Source organism: Xiphias gladius, chromosome 4, assembly GCF_016859285.1.
Source record: "Xiphias gladius isolate SHS-SW01 ecotype Sanya breed wild chromosome 4, ASM1685928v1, whole genome shotgun sequence".
Classification (NCBI taxonomy): Eukaryota; Metazoa; Chordata; class Actinopteri; order Istiophoriformes; family Xiphiidae; genus Xiphias; species Xiphias gladius.
In genome coordinates this window covers 24,890,947-24,903,392 of record NC_053403.1, presented here as the reverse complement: position 1 = coordinate 24,903,392, position 12,446 = coordinate 24,890,947, and the positions used below count along the sequence as shown (strand labels likewise).

General features: G+C 40.5%; 1 protein-coding gene across 2 annotated transcripts; it reads left to right on the top strand.

The window, feature by feature from the left end:
• Window positions 1-564: 564 nt before the first annotated feature.
• katna1 (katanin p60 (ATPase containing) subunit A 1) lies at window positions 565-12,188 on the top strand. Of its 2 annotated transcripts, XM_040125998.1 has the most exons (11): window positions 565-890; window positions 3,055-3,217; window positions 3,297-3,436; window positions 4,262-4,466; window positions 4,708-4,823; window positions 6,736-6,841; window positions 6,920-7,078; window positions 9,931-10,057; window positions 10,235-10,369; window positions 10,770-10,896; window positions 11,382-11,580. In XM_040125998.1, exons 2-11 carry the CDS (start codon window positions 3,056-3,058, stop codon window positions 11,578-11,580), a joined length of 1,476 nt encoding a protein of 491 aa, XP_039981932.1. In that variant the 5' UTR covers window positions 565-890; window position 3,055. The 2 variants fall into 2 exon arrangements, with proteins under 2 accessions (XP_039981932.1, XP_039981934.1); XM_040126000.1 differs by lacking the exon at window positions 565-890 and having other exon boundaries at window positions 3,056-3,217; window positions 11,382-12,188.
• Window positions 12,189-12,446: the final 258 nt, after the last annotated feature.

Genomic DNA, 12,446 nt, shown 5'->3' with positions numbered 1-12,446 from the left:
TATTAACCACACAACACTGATTCGGTTGAAAGAATAAAAAATGATAATAGCTGAGCAAGAACACACACAACCTCAGGCAACTTTCCCGCAGTAGAAGAAGCCTACAGACCATCTGGATTAACAAAATATTGAGGACGGTTGAAAGAAGGTTCACGGTACTGTAGGCTTATAGTGATATGCTGTACCCTCACCGTATGAAACAGTATGCCCGTTTAATTTTAGGAGACACAAATGAACTGAAATGTGAAGAGCCTGTGCAGGAGAAGTCAATTTCCGCTCAGCATTAAAAAAAAAATGCAAATTTAAAAAAGCAAATTATCATCTGATGGGCCTGGAATTCATCGATGCAACCCCTGGTGTGTTATTGTCGGGGCTGGAAACTGTGACTTGACTGCACCTTTGTCACTTCTCCCCAGCTGAGGCGTTCCTTCCAAATTCCACTTAGCGTGTCGTGCTTATCTAACGTTGAAAAGTTGCTCGGTTTTATTTTGAAGGTCGTGAGCGGAAGCCGAAGCCTTTTCTCCGGCTCGTCGGATCGCGGTGCATAGTGAGCGCGCGCTGTCCGTGACTTCCGTAGTTCCAGCCGAACTGCGAACGTCCACGGGTCGCTCGTCCGGCCGCGGTCCCGTCGGTCGCCGCCGTCCAGTAGTCACGCTCTGCGCTGCCGCGGCGGAACTCGTCATAGCAGCCGCTGGGAGGACTCTGCGAGCGTTCAACTGAAAAGTTGAGCATAAACCCAAAGCAAACTGGCTTTGTGGAGGAACTCCGACATACCAGTTCACGTAGACTGATATAAACAGCTGTGGTCGTCGAGTTTTGTGAAGATAGCGCCTCTATACTTTCTGTCTGTACCGGAGAGGGGAAACCAACCGCCCGGCTTGAAATTCAAAGTGAGTGCTAGTAGTAGTAACAGCAACACGGTACCGTGTAGCGCAAATGAACCGCAAACAGTCAAAGCGGTTTTGCGTGAGAGCTAAGTAGCTCTGTTTTCCCGGGGAATGCTCTCTTAAAATATCCGGAACTCCAGCATCTCGTACGTGTAGACGTTTGTGTGGCATTTTGACCTAAACTTTGGCGATTCAGTTTTGGGCGAGACTCCGGCTAATCCGTGGAACAAGAAACCGAGCGACAGTAACCGACCTGTTGGGTTGTATTTCACAGAGTGTGGGGCAAATGCCTTAAAACCGTAAATATTGTACCGAGGTTACGTGAAAGACTGTTTATATAACACTGCAAGGTTTTGTATGTCTTTCTCTGGCTGTACGTGGGTCAAAATAACAGAGGAGGAGGAGGGTAATTCAAAGGTTCCCTTACAAGCTAAGACTTGAATATAGTTGAATTTGAAACATCTTCACATTTTGACTAGAAAGTTTTAAAACTTTTTTTTTTTTTACTTACTTTTTTAACCACTATTAGGATACATTTTTTTCGCTATCTGGTCTACATCTTTTTAGCTAGGACCGGGCCATTCTGCTAAGTTTTGGATTTTTTTTTAAATACAAGAAACACACAAGAATGTCTTTCCTAATGCAAAAGCTAAACTCTACAATAACTAAACGCTGTCTGCTGATAGTCAGGCCCAGGTGGTCAGTAAAGGCAGGTGTCCCACTGTGACTGAATGAGTTTGTCACATGGCTCCATCACGTCTGGCCAGTACCAGTCAGCTTCATAAGCTCAGTGCATGCCCGTATTGATCTAGTGAATTGGATCAGTGCATTTCTTAAGGAAGTGTAGAGGGGGGTAAATTATCAAAAGTGGAGAAACATCTGAAAACATGCTTAAACTTGATAGCGTTAAGTGTTTCTAGTTTTGTCTCATGCATAAGAAACTTCCCCCGGTTATGATAAAATTATTTCAAACCACAACCTCACTTGCTGCCCTGCCAGTGTCAGACAAGGTTTGGCAAAGTTTTGGCAGGGTAAGTAACAACCGTGACACCCATCGGGGCCCACGGCACAAGTGTGCAAGTTAGTCGCCCAGGTCCAGCTTAATACAGTAAAGTCATAGAGCTGAGCAAAATGAACGAGGAATATTATCTCAGTATTTGTGAGTCTTGCTGAAATGTTTTCATAAAATACTTTTTCAAATAGGAAAATAATTTAGCAGCTTTTAATAAATTCCATAGGATTATCACATATCACTACAACTATTCTTTCAGTGAACTTCATTATGCGTATTTAGTAAGATTTAAAGCAACTGTAACTAAAATGCAAATTTAGAGTTGAGATAATCTGTCTCTATCAAAACAACCGAGAACGATTTAGTCAAAACAGGGAACAGATCCCTGATCATGGTGTTGTTTTCCTGCTTCTCCTTGAACATGCAGAGAATCATTCAAAAGTTCCCTCTTCCCCAAAACATGCTAACATTATACAACTACCACTGTCTACTACTATATCTGGAGACAACAGTTTGGGGCTAGAGCAGAACGATAATTGGTTTGCGCCTTGTCCTGTCGCCTCACATAAAAGTTGCATTACATGGCTGTTTTTCTGTTTGGTTAGAAAAAATACCATGTTATCAGTGATTTTACCACAGAAGGTGTATCTTTTTTTTTCAGGAGAAAACTAAACCAGACTATTTGATGTGTGATGGCCTCAAGCTAAAGCTACAAAGCAGGGAACTTCAGTTCAGCCATCATACATTTTACTATGTACACCGGTGCTTTTCCCACTGTGACATGCCAAAAAATCTTCAGCGGTGTCGGGCATAAATGCACTAAATGTCTAGGTTGTTTCTAGTACCAGACTGTATCCAGACCATCTACCTTTCATATGTGCATACAAGTAAAGTCATTTAGACAGACAGTTGCCTGTCAAATAATATGGCCGCCTTCTTTATAACCCTGCCCATGGCACCATATACAGTAAATAGTCAAATTGTCAATGAAAGCTAAACAGAGTCATATATGTGAAGGAATTGTGATCGGTCATAGTTAACTGAGAGATATATTCACTTAAGCTGATGGTGGCATGACGAAGGCCAGCCACTGGGATATTTCTATCTTTTGCGGTACCTCGGTAGAATGACGTGTCGTCTCTGTTTCCACGGCAGCATGAGTCTACGAGAAATCAGTGAGAATGTGAAGCTGGCCCGTGAATACGCCTTGCTGGGAAACTACAACTCGGCCAGTGTTCTCTATCATGGATTGCTAGAACAAATCAAAAAGTATGTGTACACCGTGCGGGACAGCAGTTTTCAGCAGAGATGGCAGCAGGTAAATATGGCAATAATAACTTAACAGAACATATCAAGAAGGAAATTTGGCTTTTCTGATGTTTGTGTTTGTTTCTCAGTTGTGGCAAGAAATTAGTGAAGAGAATCGACAGGTTCAGGATATAATGTCGACTCTGGAGAACTTTCAGCTGGACACGACGCCTGCTAAGCCCAGTAACAATGATGATTGTGAAATAAGGCCCGTGCATGTGGAGCAGAGGTATGGGACTTGGTTCTTTACATACAACTTTAACTTTCAACTCCTTTCATTCATTGATTAGTTCTGTTTTCTTTGTTCGCTGTTAAAACCAGTTTTTCTACTTTCTGAACACTGTCGACCTAGTTCACTGTTCACCTTTGCTGGTCACAAATTTGTGATTGGGGGTTGTAAAAGTTATTTGTATGTGAACAATAGCCCTGACGTAGTCATATGATTGAGATTAGCAAACTTGAGCCCATGATGTGAGCCTGGTTTGTTCCTACTCTGCCTTCTAGATGGGTGGCCTGTAAAACTCACACTGCCTCTTTGTTTGGTTGGTTTTTTTCTTCACGTATAAGTCTGGTTGCATTAATACACTTGAGCGTTTCCTCAAGCAATATAATGTCTGGTACAGTATGTGTTGCCTCCAGGGAACTTATAAGAATTGATGGATGATTTATTTGATAGACACAGGATAGGCATTCACACTGGAATTAATTTATTCAGTTATTTATGGTGTTTTATTATTTAAATCAGCTTTTTCACTTCCAATGACATGATAAATTTATCACAGACAGATTTTTGCAAATTATTGCCTTAGCCTTTCTAGTGTTTTTTTTGTTTTTTTTTTTGGAGTTTTTTTTTTTACCTTAGTCACTGTCGTGGTCCAGTCCAAATCTAATTACACTTATTTTCACTTGTAATTCACTTATTTATGTTCTGGAATTAATAAAACCACAGATTAACAGATATTTTGAGTAATATAATTGTTTGGAATGATAAAAATGCATGACTTGAAAGGTCTTTGGTTGTTAATAGCTCCATCTCCCTGTTTTCTTTTCACAGACATTCTCCTTGTCCTGTCAGGCGGCCTGCTAATCCCTATAAAGACAGCAAAGCTCCCAACAACCGCCTGAGTGTGGCTGTGAGGGCCCAGCAGAGGCACTCACCTCGTGGGGCCAACGGGGACAGAAGCAAACCCTCCAAGGGCAAAGAAAAGAAGGAGTCAAAAGAAGCAAAGGAGCCCACTGGCAAAACAAAGGATGATAAGGTGAACAACATGTCGGTGCTGCCAATTTGAAAGAATGCACCACCTCCCCTCATTATATTGCATGACATTTATTCAGACACAAGTATTTGTATTGTTAATTAAACAGAATCCACGTGCAGCTTTTGTACCTACAGCCTTTCCTAGCCTGTCGTTCCAGTTTTTTTTTGTCTGGGAGAAAACAGACCACAAGTTACACTCAGGGAACAGGAAACCGTAATAATGTGTTTGGTTTGCCTTCCAGAACAAAGCAGAGTTCCAGGAGAAAGAAGTGAAAAAGTTTGATGGGACAGGATATGACAAAGACCTAGTGGAAGCTCTGGAGAGAGATATTATATCTCAGAATCCAAACGTTAAATGGTATGTTTTTACAATTCATTGTTTTTTGGCTTGATTTTCAGAGAGGAGACATGAACCTACAAATTTGATTCTTTTTATATTCACGTCATGTCGTGTATAAACATGTATTCCAGAACTTTCTCTGTACTAGACAAAGATGAAATCATATCAATCCTTCAGTAGGGAAAAAAAGAGTAAAATTGAATCAAAGCAATTATCAGTCATGATAACTATGTATTGTGATGCTGCATTACACTGAAATGACTACTGCAAGAGATTTTGGGAAAAGAAAAAAAAAATCACACTAAAAGAGGTGAAACAATATTCAGCCTTGACAGCTAACAGTAGCTAGTAGTTCAGTAGTTGTCAAGTAAATAACGGATGGCTGTGGGATAGTCAAGTCAAATTTGGTTCATATAGCCCATATCACCAATCACATATGTACCTCAAAGAGCTTTATAATCAGCATAGGACACCCTCCGTCCTTAAAGCCACAATCAGAATTAAAGTTTGTTCAAGTTGAACTTTTGACCACATCATGCTATTGTTTTAGAGCTTATTTCAAGCTCTAAATTGGGACCTTCATAATTCGGGGTTATGAAATGGGGGTTGTCCTGTCAGTCTGTGAAGATAAAGCTAACTGAATCCGTTCAGGTGCAGAGCGGTCTTTAACTTTTATTTGATGTGACTTACCAGCTACCAGTTTTTCTTAATGGCCATAACTTCTGCAACTTTAGCTGTTATCAATACTACAGTCGCTTCAGAAAGTATTCAGGACCCTAAACTTTTTCACACTTTAATGTGTGGTAGGTTAGATTTTTAACTAGATAAAAACTAAAATAAAAAAATAGAAATTCTTTGGAAATTTATTGAAAATCAAAACCTGAGAGTATTCAGACACATTGCTGCGACTCCAAGCTGTGGTCAGGTGCATCCTGCTTGCTTTAATTATCATCGAGATGAGTCTAGAGCTTGACTGGAGTCCACCTGTGGCAAATTTAACTGATTGGACCTGTGTATATAAGGACTCTCAATTCACACTGCATGACAGGACAAAAACCAAGCCAAACCAAAAACCACTTCTAACGCTCGGAGTGTCCCCAGGAAGTGTGAAATGGAAGAGGTTGGACTGCCACCTCTAGGACGAGTCCTAGAGGTGGCAGTCCAACCCAACTGTGTAACCAGGCAAGAAGGGCCTTGGTCAGAGAAGTGACAAAGAACCTAACTGTCACTCTAACAGAGCTTCAGGAGAGCACCTGCAGGAAGGACGAGCATCTCAGCAGCCCTGTGTCCATCAGGTCTTTACGGCAGAAAGGCTAGACGGAAGCCATCTTGAGTAAAAGACAGATGATAGCCTGCTTGGAGTTTGTCAAACGGCATCTAAAGGACTCAGAGAGCTGGAAGACACAAAGTCTCTGGGCTGAGATAAAAATGGTTAATTTTATCCATTTAAAGTTATATATACAGCACAGTAAAGTGTGTAAAAATTGAGGGGTTTGAATACTTTCTGAGGCCACCGTTTGACACAATTTATTAATTCAAAGATTATTTTAAAAAACAGGAATATTATACCACTAATTTAAGATCAGGGATTTCTTTTATAAAAGATTATTATCATTTAACTTGCAACAATGGTCAGAATAAAAAGAATTACATATTGTCTTCAAATCAATCAGCCTCACATTGGCTTGTTCAATATATTAATGAAAGTTTCTCTAAAAACAGACATTTTGACTTCACTGTCCTTTTTTTACCTATGGCTATACAAGTGGTACCTAGATGTTAGAAACACTAGTTTTCAAGATGCAAACTTATACCTTTTGAAGAAAATTAGGTAGGGTGTGGTTTATCATGCACAATATCCTTTTTTGGCATGATTAGCAGCCTTCCTTTGAACGGCTAAAGACAATCTCTGTCTAACCTGTTTCTGTAGGGACGACATTGCAGACTTGGAGGATGCAAAAAAACTCCTGAAAGAAGCTGTCGTGTTGCCAATGTGGATGCCAGCATTTTTCAAAGGCATACGAAGACCATGGAAGGTACTAATTTAAGAGAAGTTCCTCTGATTTCTTATGTCATATGTTTTGTTATTACATGGAAGCAATTTCTTACTTTAGGGGGTGCTTATGGTGGGACCTCCAGGTACAGGGAAAACACTTTTGGCCAAAGCGGTTGCTACCGAATGCAGAACCACATTCTTCAATGTTTCCTCATCTACTCTCACATCAAAGTACAGAGGGGAGTCTGAGAAGCTAGTTCGCCTTCTTTTTGAAATGGTAAGCTCACATGCATTGTGTTCTCAGATTTCATGGATTCTGACATGTTTAGGTATAATGGCTTTTCGTTTTATCATGAAGGTTCCTGTGCAAGTTAAACAACATCTGTAAAAGTACTTGCATACTGGAGTACTTACTTTGTATTTAACTTCAGTGATCAATGAACATATTGAATACCACTTTAAAGAAATAACTGGCGTCTGACAAAGTGTAAAATTTATAATTTTGGAAAATAATCTTTTGCCATGACATTTTATTTTTGCATTTCTCCTCTCCTGGGCATGAAACAATATAACAGATGGTTGCCTAGATTAGGGCAACACAATTATGACTAAAATCTTTGGGAAATTATCTATTATAATGATATATTATTATTGTTATCTTTTAAGTTTTATAAGTTAATATGAGGAAAAAAGTAGCATTTACTCATGTACTTAAGTACAGTTTTGAGATACTTGTACTTTACTAGATTATTGTTATGCTACTTTATAAACTCCAACACATTTGAAAGGGAAATGTTTTTACTTTTTACTCTGCTACATTCATGAGGCAGATGCAGTTACTAGTTACAATTCAGATTTTTCTTAAAATACTACTGACATAGATTGAGCTACCCAGTCTTATATGAGGTATTTGACCACATACAACAGTAAAAAGCTACGTAGGCATCGATACATCAGTATTAACAATCTCATAATACATGGTAATTTATCACGCAGCTGGTCTGTTTTCAGCAGAATCTGTAGACTTTTAAGCAAGTAGAATTTTGAAGGAAGGACCTTTGCTTGTAATAAAGTATTTTTATATTGTTATTTAAGTAGGGATCTGAATACTTTCTCCACTACTGAGTATCATATCTGACATTTTTGTTATATCAACAGTAAGTCAAATTATTGTGAAAAGGATAAAATAAACATGTCTGTAGCGCTGCGCAGTTTTTTTGCCTCTTTCAGCTCTTTGTTTTGGAGTGACAGCAGGTTCAGATCGGGGCATCGGCATGTAGTTGTGGCACTCCGGAGGTACCTCCAGTGAGACGTCACAGCAGCTGCTGCTGTTTGTGGCATCTTCCAGTCAGATGCAATGGTAACGGTCGTTTTTCTGACAGATGCCAGGTGGTTTTTAAGGATGCAACTCAAACAAAGCTGAAAAGAATGAGTGATGATGAGATGTATCTGTGGCAGTTATGTGACAACAGCAGCTGCCACGAAGTGGCACTTCATGGACAAAACCCCATAATGACAAAGCGAAAACTTTTGCAAATGTATTGAAAATGAAAAAACTGGAATATCACATTGACATAAATATTCAGACCCTTTATTCAGTACTTAGTTGAAGCACCTCTGGCAGTGATTACAGCTTTGAGTCTTCTTGGGTATGAGGTTCAAATGTAATGACCACTCCCAGTGTTGATGAAGTCTGTCTGGCATAACACATGCTGGTAACATGGTGTAATGCAGGAACAGGGGTCCTGCTGCGATGTACAGTTGAAAACAAAAAGGTCAAAATTACATTAATCAGTTCACACATACTATATAAAGACAGTTTCTCACAGCTCAACAGAGCAAAAGAGTGTAGCAATGATGGAGGAAAAAGTGGGCCACATCCAGCGTTTGACTCACATGAAACCCATCAATGGGTTGAGCTAAAGTTCGCTTAAAAGTGCTATATGTAAGTATTTGCTATCGCTACATAGCCAACGTTAGCATTAACAGCTGCTTACTTACCAGTCTAGAAGGGACGTTTCAAGTTGAGCATCAAACTTCATTCATTTACTCACTACCTCTTCATCCTCTCATGTTGGACTGAGGGCAGACTGGACGCTAGAGTGACTCGCTATCACAAAGTGAGTCACTGGTGTCTATGAGACGGGCCGGTCCAGGGCTAGCTGGTTAGCATGGTAACTTCAGTAGAAGAAAAGAAAAGTGATACAAACAAAACGAGTTAAAATCAGTGTTGCTTTCAACCACTGGAGACAGCTCGTGGTGCGTAAAGGAATGAAGTTGGATGCTGAACTCTCAACAATTTCTTCTTTCATCTAGACTAGGAACACCTGTTAATGTTAACGTTGGCTAAGTACTGATAACAAAAACTTACATATAGCGCATTTTAAATAGTGAAGAATATCTTTACAGTATATAGCTACTGTATATACAGATTCAATCGATGGTCTCTAGCCTTTTAACATGAAATGGATCGATAGCAGATACAGGCTTGACATCAAAATAATAATATATGAGACAAATGTTAAGACTGACAAGAACATTTTGTGAACAATTTAATGACGTGCTGTGTGTTGAACAGGTTTCAGCACAGTTACCTACATTCTCCATCACCATCTTAACCACAGCTTCACGTATGTAAATAACGGCAGTTAATTCAACAGCAGTAGTTGTTGAACCAGGCCACCTCATGAAATGCAAAGCCCAGACAAAAATGGGTTGTAAGGCTACTGCTGTATGAGATCCAAAAAATACAAATGATAAGACCACCCAGAACTGTGTGCTGGGAGACCACTGGTCCCTCCCTCTGTTGTTGTTTTTGCACCCTGACTAGCAACCACTAAAGTTTGTCAACTAACATGACGGTCAGTCTCGACTGTATAACACCACGAACCCAGACACACTGTTGTCTAATGTTGAATCCTTCCACCGCAGCAACAACAGACACGTTTTGGTGTCGCAATTCCTTCCCAGCATGCTCTGGTGCTTGAGAATGCTGGACCTGGACCTGAGGCTCAGAGCGGAGGTCCATTTATGGACTTAAACAAAGTTCATACGTCAGAGTGTCAGGGAAGGTATATGTCCCCCTTATGATTTCTCCAGGACTCAGTCACTGCATTTGTCCTCGTGCAGGCACGTTTTTACGCCCCCACTACAATCTTCATTGATGAGATTGACTCCATGTGCAGCCGCAGAGGGACTTCAGAGGAACATGAGGCCAGCCGGAGAGTCAAGGCAGAGTTACTTGTGCAGATGGATGGTATAACACCAATGACACCTTTTTTATACACTGATTAACACATTGCAAATTAATTTACCAAGCCGTGCAGTATATATATTCAATAATCCAAAATTCTTCACATTTGTGAACAGTTAACCGCAGAAACGTTTAGATCGAAGCGTTTGTTTTTTTGACAATGTTGTTGCTGTTTCGTAGGGGTCGGGGGAGCATCAGAAAACGATGACCCATCAAAGATGGTAATGGTGCTGGCTGCCACCAACTTCCCGTGGGACATTGACGAAGCTCTGAGGAGACGGCTGGAGAAGAGGATCTACATCCCTCTGCCTTCAAGTATAGTCATGTCTTTACTGCATGGCGATGTAGTCTCCATACATACTACGACTCGTGTTGTTGAAGGCAAAGGCTCAAACAGAAATATACAATGTTAATGTTAATTGCACATGGAATGACTGCATAATTTTGGATGGGGGGGATCAAGCTTTAGTGGTGCATATCCCCAAAAAACTTCGCAATTGGTGTTATTACCACAAACCAAATGACACGCAGTGAACCCAGGTCTGTCAGGGACCCCAGAGCCAGTTGTTTGTGTTGCCCAGTTGGTTGTCTAACCTTGATTCTGCCCAAAACATTTGTACCACCTAGTCGAAGTGTACATGGAAGCTACAATAGGCTGTGGGCATAAAAATGAGCTTCCTGGCCACTCCTCTTACTGTTGCCTTTATGTTTGCAGCCAAGGGGCGAGTGGAGCTGCTCAGGATCAACCTGAAAGAACTGGAGCTGGCCAGCGATGTGGACTTGGACAAGATCGCAGAGCAGATGGAGGGTTACTCAGGAGCTGATATCACCAACGTGTGCAGGTCAAACCATTCTTCAAAATAAGTTGACTACCGTCACAGTAGCTTCTTTTGCAAACAGTGCAGAGACAAAACATGCACAGAATAAGGTGCATGTCATAGCTGCAGTAGCTACAGTAGATAGAACAAGGCAGCGCATCTTCATTTTCCTGCTGCCCACCACCACTCACGTTATTTCTTTAAATTCTGCCATAGGATAGCATTGTGGAAAAATGGAAGGTTCTCTTCAGTAAGGTAGTAGTTCTATTTACAGTTCCTAATCTTAATTTGAGGTCAAGATATTCAGGCACCAAATCTTAAATAACTTATTAAAAATGAAATAACAAATGTGTGGATAAAAATCGTCTCTGGGATTGTAAAGATTTCAGATGAGCGCCATAAAAGCAAGGGCTGAAAGGATTAACCGTGGAATCTGAGAAATTGGTGTGATTAAAAGCCTCTATCCAAATCTATGCTCAGGGTGGTTAAACTGCTGTTTGATGCTACAGGGATGCCTCTCTGATGGCCATGAGGCGCAGAATCGAGGGCCTCACGCCAGAAGAGATCCGCAACATTTCCCGGGACGAGATGCACATGCCGACCACCATGGAGGACTTTGAATCGGCTCTGAAGAAAGTCTCCAAATCTGTGTCTGCAGCTGACCTGGAGAAGTATGAAAAGTGGATTGAAGAGTTTGGGTCGTGCTGAAAAAATGCCAGCGTCCACGTCGTCTGTGTCTGATTGTGTAACTAGCGTGAGGCTGTGTGTGGGTAAAAGTGTGTTTTAGCATGGCTGCGTGCGTCTGGCTGTGGCTGTGTATTTTTCCGAATCAGTTAGGTGATATGGAAGAAGGTAACCATTGTTACATTAGGTGAATAGAGTAAGTGCACTTGAAAAATAGCACCTCTTCCTATTGTACATTATGTTAATGTTATAAAGCCTATAAAGGTGACTGAAGAGTCGCCTCGAAGAACTGATGGGGAAAAGTTGATTTTTCTCACGTAATACCAAAACTTTTTTGGATTCATATTGAAAATAATTTCAATTGCAAAATGTTTTAATGATCTTGAAATCATCAGACATGTTTCCTGTGGCAGTTAAATTTCCAGAGATGTTAAGCTGCTACTTTGCCTTCCTTAGCGTCATGACATTTGCTTTGTGCCATTGTGTCTTTTTTTTTCTTTTCTTAAATGCACTTCATTTTATATGAAATTGCAGACCTGTGTGGTTCTTTCACATTTTTGGGGATGCAAATTTTTTTGAACACAACACTAACGGGATATTTCTATAAATAAAGTTAATAATGTTTATGGATATTAACATGTAAGTTTATTTACTGAGTACCTGCGGTATGATGGTTGTTGGCTACAGTCGGTTTGCGTGGTATTTGGAGGCTTTTGACTGTTGCTGGTCATCTAAACATTTTTTGGCTGTAGTCGGGACAACACGGGCTGTGCTTAGTCTATTAATTCAGTGTCAAACCAAAGTCGACAAATTGGCAGAACCCTACAATCATACGTGTGTCCATCAGTTCTTAGACGTTGCTGGTTTGAAATGTAATTGCAAATTTTTGC

What these genes read in the sequence shown, in the direction of transcription:
- katna1 (XM_040126000.1), top strand. Translation starts at nt 3,056, where the DNA reads ATGAGTCTACGAGAAATCAGTGAGAATGTGAAGCTGGCCCGTGAATAC. An exon ending in CAGAATCCAAACGTTAAATG is followed by an intron (nt 4,824 to 6,735) that starts GTATGTTTTTAC and finishes CTGTTTCTGTAG; the next exon opens with GGACGACATTGCAGACTTGG. An exon ending in CTACATCCCTCTGCCTTCAA is followed by an intron (nt 10,370 to 10,769) that starts GTATAGTCATGT and finishes TTATGTTTGCAG; the next exon opens with CCAAGGGGCGAGTGGAGCTG.